The sequence below is a fragment of the Asterias rubens genome, chromosome 14 (genome assembly GCF_902459465.1).
Source record: "Asterias rubens chromosome 14, eAstRub1.3, whole genome shotgun sequence".
NCBI classification, from domain to species: domain Eukaryota; kingdom Metazoa; phylum Echinodermata; class Asteroidea; order Forcipulatida; family Asteriidae; genus Asterias; species Asterias rubens.
In genome coordinates, this window is record NC_047075.1 from 2,982,052 (window position 1) to 3,001,636 (window position 19,585).

Sequence of the window (19,585 nt, forward strand, 5' to 3'; positions counted from 1 at the left end):
CGGTAAACTGTCAAAGACCAGTATTCTCACTTGGTGTATCTCAACATATGTATAAAATAACAAACCTGTGAAAATTTGAACTCAATTTGTCGTTGAAGTTGCGAGAGCAGAAGGGGAAGAAGGAAAAAAACCTTGTCGCAAAAGATGTGTGCTTTCAGATGCTGGAATTCGAGACCTCAGCTGAGGTCTAAAATTTAACTCAAATATTTTGGTGAGAAATTACTTCCTTCTCAAAAAATATAATGTTACTTCAGAGGTAGCCGTTTCTCGCAATGTTTTAGACAATGTACCATCAACAGCTCTCCATTACTCGTTACCAAATAAGTTTTTATGCTAACAGTTATTTCAAGTAATTTTCTGAAATTTTCTATAATTTTCTTTGATCAAGTTCCGATGCTTCTTCTCATTGAACCCAAGTCCTGACACTCATGGGGAGACAGGTCTTTTTCTTCAGCTGCGCCACACATCTGGAACTCTCGACCACTTAATCTTGGATCTTGTCTTTGTACCACAACATTCAAATCTCTTCTCAAAACTTGTCTTATGTCACAGGTTTTCAAGACTAATTTTGTTGTGTCTGTTTTTTTCTTTGTTCTGTATTGTTTTGTTTGTTGTTGGTTTGGTTTGTTGTTGGAACACCCAGCAGGGTGGATACGTGCGCATTACAAGTCTTATTATTATTATTGGTTTTTTTTTTGGTTTTTTTTACCCATATACACCGATGTAGCACTATATACTCAGTACTTTCACGAGTCCTGTGAAAAAAAATCACAGGCATTTTACTCGAGTGGGATTCGAACCCACGACCTTTGCAATTCTAGAGCAGTGTCTTACCAACTAGACCGCCGAGATTGCCCGGTAGCTAGAGGCAGTTCAAATCCCTTATCTCCGATGCAAATTTAACATCTATTAAATATTATTATTTTGTACTTGTTTAGTGTCCAGTGCCTTTAAAACTTGAATGGCTCAAAGAATTTGTAGTGGGGGGGGGGGGCTGGGTGTACTAAAATGGATTTTATGCCACAGGGCTTTGGAGTGAATTGGATTGGGGGATTTGATTATGATTGGAGCTGATTGTTGGTGGGATTTTGAGAATGAATGTGAAGGAATGTGTGCCCGATGACGTGACCTCACACATAATGTGTATCAAATCAAAATATGTAAAAGACATATTTGGTGCTTGGTGATGCTGAAATAAAAACTACAATGTAATTTTCCTATTCTAATAGGCCCATAATGTTACTTTGATACTAGGCCTATAAAAACAAAAGTTGAACAGGGTCGAAATAGGCTGGGACTAATACTTTAGCTAAATACATCATGTAGGATCGTGATTAACTGTACTACCGCGGAGTCAGTTCTTAAATTGGTCTCAACGATTCGACTAGCTTGCCCTAGTCATTGTCAGGAGACTGTAATACATGTCCCAGCCTATTTTCTATACCATCCGCCCGGGTAATAGTTAAAAAGCAGGACAGTTCTTTTCAGAACTGAGAAGTCTCCCGAACCCCCGAACATCTACTCCGCGGTAGTAGAATAAAGCAAGACAGTTCTCTGAGAACAAACTCTACCTGGCAAGTAGATACACGCATGGTGTTACCGCAAACCAAATGTACAACAATCAGGAAGATATTTAGAGCTAACATTCAAAATATACAAAGGCTCAATTCCCTCTTGCACATTGTCACCGCACACCTCACTAGATTGAACAACAGAAACTAACTGTTTGATAGGGCCTCAGTTTAAATAGTTTTTTAATTGTTACCATAAAAATGGCAAAACAAAATCTGGCATTGCATCTTAGGCTGACTCTACTTCAAAGCTGAGATGAATAGATTTTGGCTATTTCATGCAAATTTGACGTCGCAATTTTCAAGTGATTGTCTTGCAAGAGTCAAGCACATTTCAACTAGAGCAAAGCATTCGTTGTAAATTTTTAGTAGAGCCTAGATCCAAAAGTATTAAACCAAGGTCTTTATTGTACAGTGTACACATTGATATTTTATCCAAATGAATGTTATTGTTTGAGAATTTCAGGGTCATTCTTGGTCAATTTATCAGATCCTGTGTTTATTCAGTCAAGTGATTCTCTTTGGAAATAATCGACTAAAGAAAAGCAAATCCCGCGATCAGAGCTTATGAAACGGGTTTCCACAACAATGGAGACCTCCAGGGTTCAATTTCATCAGTTCATAGAGCTGCTGAAACGGAAATATTGCTTACAATTGTTTGCTAAGCAGAAATGAGCAGGATACCAGTTCAAATTGTACGCAAAAGGGTATTTTGGCTGGTAACCTTATTCCGACTATAGCATTAGCACAAATACTAGTCTAAGCAGAACAAAAATGTGCTTACCCGAATAAGATTACCAGCCAAAATATCATGCCACATGCAAAATTTGTGACTTGTATCTTGCTCGTTTCTGCTAAGCAGAAAATTGGTAAGCAAAATTTTCCGCTTTTGAAGCATCTCTATGAAATTGGGCCAGGAACTTGATAAGCAAAGAAAAGTATGCTTACATAAATTAGGTTACCAGCCCAAATTACATTAAGTTTACATCATTGTGACTACTGTTCCAATCAGTTTTTGCTTAGTGGAGAAGATTGGCAAGCATGGATTGACAGTTCCCTAAGAACAACTCTACCTGGCAAGTAGATACACACATGGTGTTACCGCAAACCAAATATAGTGTACATTGATACCTCACCATGCAATGCCTCAAATCCTATATTAAGATTGGCAAGCATACAATTTCCTGCTTAGCAGAAATGAGCAGGTAACCAAGTACAAATTGTACATGTGACATGGTACTTTGGCTGGAAACCTTAGTCTTGTAAGCACAATGTTTAATGTGCTTACTTTGTTGTGTGCTTTTAAAAGCAGCTCTATGAAATTGGGCAGTTGCAGGTGTTAACGACCAGTGCTCATTTATCTGCATGGATGAAGGGCTTTGTCAACTGTGCACTCTCCAGCTGTGTGACCTCGCTGAAGGCCAGTCGGGGAGGGCGTGTCATTTCTCATTTAGAATAATAATGAAAACTAAAAATGGATGCAGGGCTTGGGTTCTTACGCTGGACATTGCGGACATTGGGTATAACTCAGACAAGGAGTCAAATTGACCCTTAAACCGAGCACTAAAACCGAGCAATAAGGTTTTAGCCAGGACTTGGTAAAAGGGTTTTGACTCGACGTTGCTGAGTGCATGCATCTTCATTTAGAACAATAATGAAAACTAAGAATGGATGCGGGCTTGGGTTATTACTCTGGACATTGCGAACATTGGGTTCACTCAGACAAGGAGTCAAATTGACCCTTAAACCGAGCACTAAAACCGAGCAATAAGGTTTTAGCAAAGATTTGATAAGGGTTTCAAAATTTGCTTCCATGGTGAATGGTGTCCATTCTGTTCACGTACATCTTACATAAATACATGATGTGTATTGACAGATAAAACAGGGTTAAATTTAAAACAGGTTGTCTAAAAGACACCCAGACTCCCCTCTGGCTTTAACACACAAGACGCCCATCAGAGTGTGGAGTTAATTTGACCCTCAAAAAAACGAGCACCAATGACCAATGATTTTGTAAATTATGTGTTTCCAAATTTGCTGGGTGTCCAAATTGGTCACTTACACAGTAAATGACCAATAAAATAGGTTTTCCAAATTTGAAACAGGCCTGGTGTCCAAAAGACACCCAGAAACCCCTCTGGCCTAACACTTTGCCTATCAGACCAGGGAGTTAAATTGACCCTGAAACTGAGCACCAAGGTTTTTGAGCCAGGATTTAGAATTTATAAGGGTTTCCAAATTTTTTGTGTCCAATTTGTTCACTTACATTACAATACGCGTGTAATGACAGGTAAAACAGGGTTTTCCAAATTTAGAACAGGGCATCCAAATTTAAAACAGCCTGTCCAAATTTTGAAACAGTCAGGGTAATGGGCAAAAGACACTACATGGTTGGCCATTACCCTGGTTGTCCACAACATACTGGACAGATATTTTTGTTTGTTTTCAAGACGAAAATCAAGATAAAAAAAAACTTTATGCACAGCTTAAAGGGAAGGTACACGTTTGGTTATTGTCAAATACGTACCAGTGTTCTCACTTGGGGTATCCCATCATAACCATAAAATAACAAGCCTGTGAAAATTTAGGCTCAATCGGTCATTGAAGTTGCGAGAAAATGATGACAGAAAAAACACCCTTGTTGGACGAATTTGTGTGCTTTCAGATAGGAATAAAAGACTTCTAGCTAAAAAGTCTTTTATTATTTGAGTGAGAAATTACCTCTTTCTCAAAACTACATTACTTCAGAGGGAGCCGTTTCTCACAATGTTTTATACTATCAACAGCTCTCCAATCCTCAATACCAAGTCAGTTTTTTAAGTTAATATGTGTTCTGAGTAACTACCAAACGTGTACCTTCCCTTTAATCAGCACTGTATGATGTGTTTATGTATATTTTATATATATTTTTTTCTGTTATTTGAACAAGTTAGAGAAGTTTACATGTATCTGATTAGTCTCAATATGGAAAGATTATCCTGACTCAAAAGTCAACATTTGCATGGTACAATCATATAATCTATATTGTACGTATTCACAAATACCCCAGACAGTTTCTCTACGCCTATTGTTGGAGAGCGCGTCACGTGGGGGTGTTTAAACAGTTGATAATGACCAGTGTTTATAACCAGCTGGCTCCCGCGAGTCAGGCGCGCAAGATTATCACGGGGAACGCAATTCATAGCTATTAGTAACAGCGCGTAATCTACTTCTAAGCGCGCGCGCATAAACACAACCCACGCGCAACAGAGCGTCAAAGTGTCTGTAATTGTATTTTTTTTAACGTTTTTTAACAAAAGGGCATATTTTATGAATGGGAATAAAAGAGTTGTGACTCGTTCTTACACGTCCGTTTAAAACCTTGCCGTGTAAGAACTCGTCGCTACCCTTTTATTCCCTTAGTAATGTAAAGTTTGCTTTTGTTTATAAAGTACAGTACTTTGGGATATCGTGGCCGAGCAGATGAGAGCACTGAATTCAAGCTCTGGTGATTCTGTTCAGCAGAGTGTGAGTTCTCATTCCGGTCGTGACACCAGTGTCCCTGAGCAAGACAACAATTATTTTGTGACTTGTTTTTCTCATTTCTCAAAACCTATCAGCACCTCAGTAAGTAATGTAATATTTGAAGGGAAGCTTTCTACTATCATTATCTTCAAACCGTGTAAGTTTTAATGTAAATCTGTGGACATGTTGAAAAAGTACCCGAATCCTTTAAAATAGAAAAAGCTCTGTCTTTCTCGTTCTGTTCTCAACAAGGGAATAATCGACCCACTCCAGCCCGTTCACAATCCCATCAAAGTCTCTGGCCTTTTCTTCTCCACACAACAATGACTCATTCTATAACCATCGTGTAATTCCTCATTCACGCATCCCCAATGTTCTTACAAAAGCACTCTCCTCGGCGTCTTTTTACAATCACCAGGGGTAGGATTGTGTTTCGTCGCCGGACCGACTGTCGGCAAGGAAACCACACAAAAAATGAAGCTGAAAAAACATAGTCGGTTTGGATTCTTAGTTTACTGTCTGTTCGTGTCTGTGTGTGTGTGTGTGTGTGTTTTTGTTGGATGTCAGCGGACATTTAGTGCAGGTTATTAAGTGATTGGAATCGCTTTGCTCTGTTTTTCTACATCAATCTGTGCAAATATTGTACATGATGCATCTTACTATTAGCATGAAGGCTGCGTGTGTGGAATATTGAGTTATTGGGAGACAAATATAATGTCTGTGTTTCTAATTATATACCACCATGGTTTTAGTGACTGGCCAGCAAGAAAATACTGTAGATTGTCATTTCACTATTCCATCTGCTTTTCAACTACATGTACCATTATTATTTCATATGAAACAGGGATGCCTTTTCAACACTGAACAAACCTGTCAGACCACTTTGAATTGAATTTTGGCTAATAATGTTTGTGAGAACTCTTACTAGAGGACCGAAACGTCAGACTATTTTTTTGGATTATACCATCTACATGTTCCTCTTGGTTGGTAAGCAGTTGGCAATCAGCTAATCCTATTTTCTCATACAGCGTAGAGCAGCACATCCAATCCAATGAGAACTCTTATTCTGTTCTGTTCTCAACAAGATTCACTTCGCCCCAATATAATAAGGACAGCTGTGTATAGCCATCCTCCTCCTAAATGGATCCGCACAGAGTTTTTAAAGCATCAGGGAAATTGAATTGGACCATGAAACTAGATCAATAGCAGGTGTAAATCTGTCCTAAACATGATGATCCCCAACACTTAACCCATTAGATAAAGGATTACCAGACAATAAACTTCCATCAAAGAGAATGTTACTGTCCCACTTTAAACGCGATTTAGATTTGTAAATTTGTGTTATAAATTATTTGATTTCGTTACTTTTTTTGAGTGTAAAGTTTAGTTCAGAGAAACAGCTGGGCCCAATTTCACAGAGCTGCTAAGCACAAAAATTTGCTTAGCATGAAATTTCTTCCTTGATAAAAACAGGATTACCAACCAAATTTCCATGTAATTTTGAGGATTAGCAAACAACAGCCGAATGCAAGTAAACATGCAATATGCAACAAATGGAAATTTGTTGGTAATCATGTTTTTCTCAAGGATAAATTTCATGCTAAACAAATTTTTGTGCTTAGCAGCTCCATGAAATTGGGCCCAGCTAATAAAGAGCTTCCTCATAATAATAAGGAAAGAGCTGTTTATAAATTACAGCTAAGGGAATCAATGTGTGGTGACGAGGTTTTCAACTAGTGGTTTAAACCCGCGCCGAGGCCTGGACTTGATAATTTTACCGAGATGAAGTAAAGGTAAATTATCAAGAAAACCGATTCAACACACTTTGATTCCCATTCATACCTTTTCGGTCAAAAACTATCAACACTTTTTGGTCAAAAGGTAAAATAAATGCAAAAATGATAATTATTCAATGATTTCTTTCAACACAACACCCCTCCAGCTAGGAAATGGTTAGGCCCTCGGCCCGATCGGGTAAACAACTCCTTATTAAGGGAATGATAAGGGCGCACTGTGTATCGCATGATCTGGCACAACTGTCCCGGCCGTTGCTCTCGACCAATAGGAATGAAGAAACTGTCTTATACGCACAGGTGCAAGCGTGCGTGTCATGCCCATGTTATAACACTTTTTACTGGTGTTATATCATCCGTTCAAACAACACCTTGTGATGCCCTTTAGACCAATCAGAATGGATAAACTGTCTTAGGTATTTATGAATGTATACTCATCTCCTCCTAAATGGATCTGCGAAGAGCCCCAAGGAGCCCATGATCACTGGACCAAGAAACAAGATCAATAGTAATGTGTTAATCCATCCTACACATGATGATGATCCCCATTAAAACCCATTAGCCAAAGGGATTAGCAAACAATCAACTTATTAAAGGCAGTGGACACTATTGGTATACTCAAAATATTTATTAGCATAAAACCTTTCTTGGGGACGAGTAACGGGGAGAGGTTGATGGCATAAAACATTGTTAGAAACGGCTCCCTCTGAAGTGCCATAGTTTTTGAGAACGAAGTAATTTTCCACGAATTTGATTTCGAGACCTCAGATTTAGAACTTGAGGTCTCGAAATCAACCATCTAAACGCACACAACTTCGTGTGACAAGGGTGTTTTCTTCTTTCATTATTATCTCGCAACTGTGATGACCGATTGAGCTAAAATTTTCACAGATTAGTTATTTTATGCATATATGTTGAGATACACCAACTGTGAAGGCTAGTCTTTGACATTTACCAATAGTGTCCACTGCCGTTAAAATCCATTAGCCAAAGGGATTAGCAAACAATCAACTTATTAAGATCCAAGAGAATATATTACTGTCCCACTTCATGGGTTTCCAACAGTAATACATATCTGCCAAGCACACCAGCCCTATGCAATATGAACATGTAGCCTGTTCTTGTTTAAACACATACATGTATTCATAATTGCCCCAGACAGTTTCTCTACTCCTATTGGTGGAGAGCGCGTCACGTGGGGGTGTTTAAACGGTTGATAATGACCAGTGTTTATACATGTACATGTAACCGACTGGCTTCCGCGTGTCAGGCGTGCAAGATTATCACGCGGAGTGCACTTCATATTAGTAACAGCGCGTAATCTACTTCCAGGAACCTTGTTTCAATGCTGCCTCCAGGCAAAACTTCAACAATATTGGTCCAGAATGCCCCACAATTAAAAAAAAAAATCAGGAGAGAACCACGATGAATGCACACAACAAAAGCTCTTGTCAGAGCCAATCTCTTTCAAAAAGGAAAACTGTGCAATTTTGGGGCGTGTTTGTATTCTACTATATTACAAAATCTTCCTACCGATGCATTTTATTAAAAACGGTACAAACGCTTTTCAAAGACCAACTCGACCGATCCAAGGCAAAGTGTTCCTTTAAATGCCTTTAAATCCTAAAACAAAAAATCGAACACTCTTCTCTATTTATAATAATTCATCTCATACTGCAAAACTCATGCATAGCAAGAAAAAAAACGATGCCCTGAAACGGCACACAATATTCTCTCCACATCAGTGATTACCGGTCAAACCCTAGGGCTGCATGTTTAAATGTTTTTTATGCGTAATGGTATTCAGACTTGAAGCAAGAGACGGTGGTTGTAGGAGCTGAGTAGTCCTGCGGGAGATGCCTTGGGATTCTTTTTATGGCAATGGTGAAGGACAAACTATCAATCTTGAAGGAATTATATTCAGATCTCAAGAAAGCAAATCTAATTTATGTGTAGGGGGGAACATGTATCGTGTATTATGCACGTATCCTATGTATGTTAAGTGCAGTGGAATATTTTGTATCCTTTAGGATACATCCTGCATGTTAAGCTTGGGCGATATCACGATATTATCGAATATCGCGATATTAATTTGGAAACAATTGCGATATCGGATGGATTTGGTTTTAATCGAAATATCGATATATCGCGATATATCGCGATAATCGCGATAATCGCGATATATCGCAATATCGATTAAATATCGCGATGTATTTGCTAGCTGAGACATCTTGTACCCCATAGGTTTGGAGTAAAACCAGAAGAATAGGTCATTAGAACACCTCTCATAAGCCATGACTGTCTCTTCTACAACTTTCACTTGGAGTTTGAAGACTGATGATGTCGAATTTCATTAATCGCGATTATATCGAATATCGCGATATATTGTCGGCGATATATCGTGAATAAAATAAATCGATATCGCCCAAGCTTACTGCATGTCGTGCAGTCTTGTGTTTTTCAGTTGAAAAAACTGTTGTAATACATGTTGGAGCAGAAAGAAGTTATATTCGAATGTTGACTTTGAGTCTGGTTTAAAGGCAGTGGGCAGTGTCGGTAATTACACGTACTCAAAATAATTATCAGCATGAAACCTTACTTGGTGACGAGTAATGGGGAGAGGTTAATAGTAAACATTGTGAGAAACGGCTCCCTCTGAAGTAATGTAGTTTTCGAGAAAGAAGTAATTTTCCACAAATTTGATTTCGAGACCTCAAATTTAAAATTTATCCCCAATAAGCTAACTTGTACATGGAGCCCAAGCCAGGACAAAGTGTAAGTCAAATTGTGATTAAATAAAAATAATATTCGAGTTTATTCACTCCCGAATGGGCGTCTCAAAGCCCTTCAAATTATTACCCCTGGTCACTGGGCCTTAATTCACTCCTTAAACCATTTCAGCTCCCTGGGGAGTATACAGCCTCGTGCAACAAATGCGCTACTCGGCTATTACAATCACAAGAACCATCTCTGCCCTCACAGGTCCCCATTTACCCCTGGGTCGAGAGAAGCAATTATGGTTAAGTGTCTTGCTCAGGGACACAAGTGTCACGACCGGGATTCGAACCCACACACTGCTGAACAGAATCAGCAGAGCTTGAATTCGGTGCTCTTAACCGCTCGGCCACGACACCCCACAATTAAAAAGACAAGTGCCCCAAAAAAAAGGGAATGGCCAGACGTTTCGACCCTAGCAGAGTCTTTCTCAAAGGCTAAAAAACTAAAAACAGGACCAACCTTTTGACGATGAAACTGGATGGTCTGCAATCCTGACTCGTCAACGGCTTCCTGTCAATGGGGCACATCTTGTGGATGCGCACCGTACTGCGGATGCACTTAATACAGAACGTGTGCCCGCAGATCGTATCCGTTGGGCTGACCAACGGCTGCAGGCAAATATTACACGTCAACTCCTCGTCGACGCTCTCACAGTAGTCGTACAGGTGGTTGCCGTGTGCCTCGTGGACCTGCCCGCAGGTCTTGCAGAGGATTTCAGCGCGATGGCGCGACCGGGTGCTCATTTTGTTACCCTGCCGATGATGTCAGTCCTTTAGTGGGCGAGTTGTTGCCGGTAGATGGGGTCCTCTAGGAAAGTTTGTTTTCCACGACGCATCTGCAGAGACAACAAGGTACAAAATTAGTAGGTCATGGGTTCGAATCCAAGCCGAGTAATATGCCTGCAATTTTTTTCACAGAACTCGAAGTACTGAGTATACAGTGTGTATATGGGTTAGGGTATAAACTAAAATTAATATTCTTTATTCCCGATGCAATCTTGACATATAAATCGTTTGCAGTACCCGCTGCTAATCATAGGATTCGCACTGCCTCTAGCCACCTGGCAATCTCAGTGGTCTAGTTGGTAAAACACTGCTCTAGAATTGCAAAGGTCGTGGGTTCAAATCCCACAGAACTCGGGTAAGTACTGAATATACAGTGCTAACACACATCGGTGTATGGGTAAAAAACCAAAAATTGTCAACATTAAAAGAACTTTTATTTTTATAATAATCTGTTCACCCACTCCAAAAATGGATCTTTAGTATCAAGGGACATCACTTCGGTCATTTAAAAATACAGATTTATTTTTCTCAATTACAATCCTCATCTACTTCTGAATGTACACAGACATAAAAGGATCCAGTACACACTTCATTTTGTTATTTTGTTGTGAACCCCCCACTCCCCCCCCCCCCCAAAAAAAAAATATATTTAAGAGCACGCAATTTGTGTGTGTATCTGTCTGATAAATGTACACGCTATGTAGCTTACGCCAAGGGGAGAATCCAGAGTGCCCTTTTAAGGGGCCTTGAGTGTTCAGAATGTAATCAATGTTAAACAAATTAAATATTTAAAAAATTCAATATTTTTTTCAAACTTGATTTCACAATTTCACCCAGTGCCCAAGTTCATCATGATGTTGATAGCAGAAAATTCTGCTTCGCAAATTTCTTTGCTGAGCAAAAAATATTAAAGGGGAACAAGTTTTTGTACTTTATAAAAGGTTTTAGAAAATAGGCCCTGGTCCGCTACAAATGTAACTGCAGTTAAAGGAACGTTACAGAATTGGTAAAAAAATTAAAAATGATGATGAAAGTTGAAAACATCCCTTGAAATATTTCTGTCTGAAATTTCATATTTGATGAGAAGTAAATAATCAAATTTCGCATTTGGAGTTTATCGCTCAGTGATTTTTCACTATTCTCTCTATGACCTAGATGGCCGATCGATGTCCAACTTCAACAGGTTTGTCAGTAATGTAATCTAATATGGTGGATTACATAAAGTGCTTACACTGCCAGCAATTGTTTTGCAAGTAAAACCAACTCTGTAAGTGTATGCCCTACATGTACAATGTACTTGTGTTCACCGATGATTCAAAAGATGCTGGCATGGCAGCTAAGCTTAGGCGATATCACGATATTATCGAATATCGCGATATTAATTTGGACACGATTTTGATATCGGATGGATTTGGTATTAATCGAAATATCGATATATCGCGATATATCGCGATAATCGCTATATATCGATATATCGATTAAATATCGCGATGTATTTGCTAGCTGAGACATCTTGCACCCCATAGGTTTGGAGTAAAACCAGAAGAATAGGTCATTAAAACACCTCTCTTATGCTAGGACTGTCTCTTCTACAAAAAGTTCTTTCACTTGGAGTTTTAAGACTGATGATGTCAAGTTTCATTAATCGCGATTATATCGAATATCGCGATATATTGTCGGCGATATATCGTGAATAAAATAAATCGATATCGCCCAAGCTTAATGGCAGCCATTCACCCCACTGTTAAAAACTTGAAACGTGTTGTGACACGCTATACAAACACACACAGCCAATGAGTTTGCACTGCATTGACAGACACTAACTGCATAAATCTCCTGATACACTACACTCAACTCAACTGTCATATTAGGCAAAGTCAACAAACAGACTGTCATCATAATGCACGCTAAACTGGACTTGAGACTTGAGACTCCCCACTATTTACTTCAGTGTTGACAGATATATGAGGACCTTACATATATGTACAGTGTGTATGTAACACTAACGGGGATTTCCCTTCACTTTTTCTTCTCTGCAGTCCTCAACCCAACTATTACATTCAGTTCAATTCAATTCAATTCAATTCAATATACATTTATTTCCACAAAACATTTCCACAATATTATAGTAAATACATACAGGTATAATGATAGAACAAAAAAATACTACACTGGCGGAAAACGCGTGGAGGCAAGGCCCAAAATAAGCCAGGTAGCTTGTAGCGGCTTGCCTTTACATAACAAAATAGATAAACTACATGCTTAGGACAAAACACAGTAAAACAGACAGACAGACAGACAGACCATCAGACAAACAGACTGACAGACATACATACGAACGAACCACTGGAGAAAATGACAATGACAAAGTTAGCAAAAACTACAATGAGAATATAGGTATAAAAACTATGTCACATACTGGGAAATAAGGAACTTTTTATAAGATATTTTGAACCTTGCCACAGAGGATGAGGTTTGGATGGTCTGGTCAACCGAATTCACAGTGAACCAGGGCCCAAATGCTTACACTGTAGTGCCAGACAAATTTTGCCAAGGTGTACTTGTGTATTTCACAGGTTAGCAAGAAAATTAGGCGGCCATCATGCACATTCACCATTCACCAGGGTGTTTTTTTCTTTCATACATGTAGTTATCTCGCAACTCCAACGACCAATCGAGCTCAAATTTTCACAGGTTTGTTATTTTATGCATATGTTGAGATACACCAAGTGAGAAGACTGATATTTGACATAGTGTCAAGTGTCTTTAATTGCGTATAATAAATCGCCTTCACAGTTGGTGTATCTCAACATGCATAAAATAACAAACCTGTGAAAATTTGAGCTCAATCGGTCATCGAACTTGCGAGATAATAATGAAAGAAAAAATAACCAGAGTCACACAAAGTTGTGTGCTTAGTTGATTTCAAGACCTCAAATTCTAAATCTGAGGTCTTGAAATCAAATTCGTGGAAAAAAATACTTCTTTCTCGAAAACTATGTCGCTTCAGAGGGAGCTATTTCTCACAATATTTTATACTATCAACCTCTCCTCATTACTCGTTACCAAGTAAGATTTTATGCTAATAATTATTTTGAGTAATTACCAATAGTGTCCACTGCCTTTAACGTATTAAGCACATTTCTGTGCTAACAAATTTTGCTTAAGTTGTACTTACTGTACAATGTATTTCACAGGTTAGCAAGAAAATTAGGCGACCATCTTGCACATTCAACATGGATTTGAAGGTGGAAATTTAGAGCATTGTTTCTGAACTAATGACCCTTAACATTGAAAGAGTTGTGTTTCAGAAATTGTCAGGCCTAATACTTCACGGAGGCAACAAAGGCGATTGCCTCCATGCCCCCTGGTCAGGAAATCTTTTTACTTTTTGTGCATTGTCCGCGTGTCAAACAAATAATGTTTGTATTTAATTTTAATGTTTTTCTTTTTCTTTTTAAAATTCAGCAATCTGTCAACATTTGGAAAAGTTTCCGTATGGCGCCACCACTTTTTCATTCGATATTAAATAATATAGTATCTAATTAACCTCAATGAGATATCCCTTTTTGTAAAAATGAGTGAAAAGGTGGTGGCGCCATACGGAAAGTTATCCCAACATTTATTCAGATGAGAAAAAAAAACTAAAATGTTTTTGGGAAAAGTTCCGTATGGCGCCACCACTTTTTCATTTGATATGAAATAATATAGTATCTAATTCTAATTTACCTCAATAAGATATCCCTATTTGTAAAAATTAGTGAAAAAGGGGTGGCGCCATGCGGAGAGTTATCCTGTTTTTTAATAAACCAACCAACGTCAACAAACTAACTCAAATCTTCTCTTGCATAAAAATGTAAATTAAAGTTTAATAATAATATTAACATTGAAATATAAAAAGCCAGCTGTCCAACTGTGTGTAGTTAGACCATAGATAGAATACCAATCATGTTCCCCCACACCATGCAAAACCACCACCGCACACCAAATCAATGCATGTTTGGACTGCAAACTTATAAAGTTACATTACAAAAATCAATACGGATTCCAAAATACAATACGTTTTTTTTGTACACGTTTGTGGGCCCTAATGGGTCTATGCTACATGTATGCGACGAACGGATAGTCAAATTTTCTAAACTATCTCCGCTTTTATTCATTAAAAATCACAACTACCTACGCCAAAAACACAAATTAAAGAATGAAATATGTACACTTACCAGTCATCTGTTACCCAAACCATTTCGAGCCTCCTAAAACAGCAAAACAGCAAAATAAACACCAAATTCCTTCACAGATATTTCCCGTGAAGTGTTGCAATAATCCCTTGCTTTATGAATGAGAAATTTTAACTTCAAAACGTGTACTTGGTGTCAGTAACAAGTTATCAAATTAAACATGAGGTTATCGTTAGAGGCGATAGTAAACACTTCAAATACCCTTTTGCTGATCTTTGAAGTGATCATTTCAAAGATAAATTGAATTGTTTTTTAAAATGTTGATGCATTTTTTAAAAACATCAGCTGCACGTCAACAAATTAGGCTTTGTTTTTCTAAACGAAAACAAAACCCCCGCATACCTTTTACAAGAGAGGGCGCTAGTCAAAACCAACGGTCAACTTTTGCAGATTCTTTTTACACGTCTCTCAACTATCCATACGAAAAACTAAGCCCCAAACCTCAAGATTTTGGAGGGCATGTAGGCCTACATTGTACTTCTAGAAACTATAAGGCTCACCGTGAAATTTTCTAGAAGTAGAGGGCATGCATCTAATAGATTTCGTGCATCATACCCAAGCCTGGCGGACGTTGTACATAGTTCAAATTTCGAGGAGATTTGATGAAATTATTAGGCGCTAATGTGGTTGGCTTGGGAATTTAAGGAGTGGCTCATAAAAACTGGCAGCAAGTCGGTTTGGTAACCAAAAAACAACATTTTTCGGGTGTTTTCTTTCGATATTTAGAATTCTGCTGACCTGCCAAAAAAAATGAAAAGAAACTGATTGGAAAGACAGTTGTCTGTGAAAGGAGGCCTAACTATTTGATTGACTTCCAAGAGCTGAGGCCGAGAGACTTCAATATTACTTTTTTTTGAGTACTTTTTAATTTTTACCAATTAGCATCTGTGTTACGCGCCCGTGTAGGGATTATCATGATCACCACATCGCCGGACCGTATCATATTATATCCATCCCTTCTTCAAGAAACTATAAGGCTCACGGGGGAGCCTTATAGTTTCTAGAAGTAATCCCTCCCTCCCTGGTAAAAACAGAAACACTCTCATCAATGACGATAGAACGTGGACCAGTACAAGAAAATCATTTAATATTCCGAATATAATTTCAAACACTTTTTAACAACAAACTACGTGCAAAATCTATGGTGGGAATTATAGTTTCTTTAAAAAAAAGTTTACTTGCAAAATTCAACACAACATCGAACCTATAGTACTCAATGGACAAAAGTATGGTTTTGATAGAGCCTTTACCACAAACGTGGATAGCAGAGAAAACTCTTGCTTAGCAAAATTGATACAGTTACCATGCAGTTTGTATTTGACGTTTAACGATAATAAGTTCACCATAAACACCATACTTTTCAAAACTTGCTAACTTTGAAAATCAGAATGTGAAATGATTCTGAGGTCCTTTTTCATTTTTCATTCAAAGTTTAGGATACTATTAGACATGTATAAAGCGAGGAACAAACTTCTGATAATTTATGCATTGAAATAATATTAAGCTCATTTTAGCATTTAACATAGGTGTACAATTTCTCGACTGAATTTGCACATTGACTTCTGAACTTTCGGTTCTAAAACTTTTTTATCGCCTTTTCCGGCTACAAAATTGGCAATTGTTTTTCTCTGAGGGTCCCCAACGAAAACCAGAAAATAATAAGATTTGAAGAACATCATGCCATTATATCAATGATAGAAGTTATCATTTTTGTTGTCCCCTGTGGTTATTTTTATTTCCCCAGAGTGGGATAATAAAGTTCTTATCTTACCATCTTACCATCTTACATTTTCCAAATAATTTTTTTTAATAGAAAGTACTTTTACTTGGTATTATTTCTGTCTTTATTTCAATGGTTGTACATTGTTGAGATGTTGTTTCTATTGCCATTTAAAATAACAAACTTACTTATTCTGTCTTCCTCTTTCTTGCAATAGATACATCAACCGAATATTTTTTTCCTAGACAATTGAAACAAGTTCCAACGATCGATTCGCGGCCAACCCTAGCCTAGACTTGATTAACGTCCCTATATCACGCCAACTTACAATCCAACAGTACAGTGAGCATCACAGAACAGTAGTTTTCTGGGGATGGCATGGGATTGGGACTTGAATCAAGTCTAACCCTCTTCCTCTGTGTTGTATAATACGAAAGTGTAAGGCCGCCAGGGCTATAATTATGCCAACCATACTAATTCCTTTAGGAAACAACTTACATAAATTTAAAATGTTAACATGAAGAAAAAACACAAAGTCCACAAAAAATATGGTGACGATTACCAAGTTTTCCTCACACAAAAATCTACCCATAAACTACACTTTTATTAAACTTTTTACTTTGCAAGTGTAATAAATATATACAACAGCCAGGACATGGGCCCAATTTCATAGAGCTGCTTAAGCACAAAAAAGAAGCTAAACACAATGCTTACCAGAACAGGGTTACCAGCCACAATACCGTGTTAAACGTACACTTTATGACTGGTTTACTGCTCATTTCTGCTAAGCAGAGAATTATTAAGGAATATTTTCTGCTTAAGTAATTACTCTATGAAATTGGGCACAGACGGATACAAAAACTTGAAAGGACTAAACAGGGTAGGGTGGGGTGGGGTGGGGTGAGGGTAGGGTAGGAGTGGGGTGGGGTTGGAGTAGGGGTGGGCTTAGGGTGGGCTGGGGGTGGGGGTAGTGACGTCATCGAATGCTTATGGACATCATTTTCATTTACAGTTAATGCCTACCATAGTACTAGGAAAAAATATACTCTATTTATACGTATACACGGGGGCCTTATGGGCGAGTCCAAACGGCTTAAGGCCAAATAAAAATAAAACATGTTTAGTGTCCAGCCTTTTTGAAAAAAAAGGAGGGAGGAGGGCCCTTTTTTTATTTAATTTTTGTTCAAAATGGCCGCCGACACACTTTTTAAGGAAACCGGTTGGCCTTAAAAAAAAAAAAAATTGAATAGTTATAAATTTTTATGGGGAAATAAAGGAGGCGGCCTCTAAAACGGAAGCGGGCTTGGACGCTAAACAAGTTTTGTTTTATTTGGCCTAATGAATAATCATGACATGTAAACATGACAAGTTTTGACCAATGGCATGAATGGTACGTCTAGGACCGCCCGGAATACATATTCATAATCTATCGTTGTATATTCATAAGTGCATTGTTATGACTGTTATCTTTATTAGGAAATCTACATTACAGTATACAAAGTGCTACCAAAAGTTAACACCAGTTCTTTAACACAAACTGGTAAAAAAACAGCTTTCGCAAGTGCCCAAAGTGTTTAGTTGTGCTTACATCCCAATTTGCAGTACTGTCTTTTATTTTTTTACACAACAGTTTTAAAATAGTTGGGTACTACACAACACTTACTACAGATATAGAAATTAAATGTGAAAAAAACAATTTCTTTGTTTCTAAAAAAAAAAAAAAATGCAGAGCAACATATTGGACCCCCAGTTTTTAACTTTTCAGGAAATGTTAACACCTTTTCACCAAGCCCTGTCTAGAAATTTGAATGCATAGCCAGCCCACAACCAAAAATCACTGCAATTTAAAGTATATATCTGGAATATGAGCACCCTAAAAAAAAAATCCTAGTTAAATAAAGCTTATACAAAGGGCAACAAATATATAAGACTTCCGAGAAGCCCCAAATAACCTCAGCATCGGGCAATTTTATTTCTGTCAGAGAGAGCCTTCAGTTTACAGCATGCCATCTTAATTGCTCTCCGAATCTCCATGGTAACGATCTAATTAACTCCCCAAAAACAACCAACAGCATCAAGAGAAGATGTCGTTGTCGGCACATGCTGACTTATTGTTAATAGTATTTCCCTTTAATGTCTTAAAGTCAAATAAAAGCACTTAAATTTATGCAGGCATAACCTGGGCATGCAAACAAAGTACTAGATAAAGAAATCGCTGAGAATTAGACAAAACAAACCCTTGAATAAATAAAGAAAATTCACCATGTGCCGACAACATACCAGATTTAAAGGAACACGTTGCCTTGGATCGGTCGAGTTGGTCTTTGAAAAGCGTTTTGTAACCGTTTGTTATAAAATGCATATGATTAGAAAGATGCTGTAAAAGTAGAATACAATGATCTACACAAATATGCCTCAAAAATTGCGTGGTTTTCGTTTTACCTCGTCGACTAACACGGTCGGCCATTTATGGGAGTCAAAAAGTTGACTCCCATAAATGGCCGACCGTGTTAATTCGCGACGTAAAATGAAAACCGTGCAATTTTGAGTGATACTTGTGTGGATCATTATATTCTACTTTTAAAACATCTTTCCAACCATATACATTTCATAACAAACGGTTTCAAACGCTTTTCTATAGACCAACTCAGTGTTCCTTTAAGTTTGTCGCAATTATATTTGATACTAAAATATTTATCGCCCAGACATAAACATTTCTGATTAAGGACTACTTTCTCTGATTAATATAATATTCCTTTGCTTTCGAAAAAGCAAATAAAGATTAATGGTTGAAAATAATATAATAACACAACAAAACTGAAGATTGCTAGTGAAGGTCTGTGTTGCACTTTTGCCTTTTAGTACGGTCCCTTTTCAGGAAAACAAAAGAAGAGCAAAGCCATTCCATGGCAAAATGGCCTAATTTGAAAAAAATTAAATTTTGAGCAAAGCAAGTGCAGAGATAATCAATTTTGCCATAAAAACACGATGAAAGTGTTAAAAGAGGTCGATATAGGAAATGTTATAAAATGATTCACATCCATACAAAGTATATCGTTGAAACTTTGAAATGAAAAAAAAAAAACACGAACGCACTCAGTTTACCCAGAACTAATCTTACAATAAGTAACCAACAATTTCAAGTAAAGCCTGGGGTCGATTTCACAAAGAGTTAGGACTCGTCTTATCTCGAGTT

General features: G+C 37.8%; 1 protein-coding gene across 1 annotated transcript in view; it reads right to left on the reverse strand.

The window, feature by feature from the left end:
- The window catches only part of LOC117299602 (ligand of Numb protein X 2-like), a 41,142-nt gene extending 22,395 nt beyond the window's left edge, over positions 1–18,747 (reverse strand). The window contains exons 1-2 of the mRNA XM_033783150.1: positions 14,652–18,747; positions 10,106–10,481 (exon numbers count right to left, since the gene is read on the reverse strand). Of these exons, the coding sequence (XP_033639041.1) occupies positions 10,106–10,389 (284 nt within the window). The 5' untranslated portion in view covers positions 10,390–10,481; positions 14,652–18,747. The remainder of the gene's footprint in view (positions 1–10,105; positions 10,482–14,651) is intronic.
- Between the last annotated feature and the right edge of the window lie 838 nt (positions 18,748–19,585).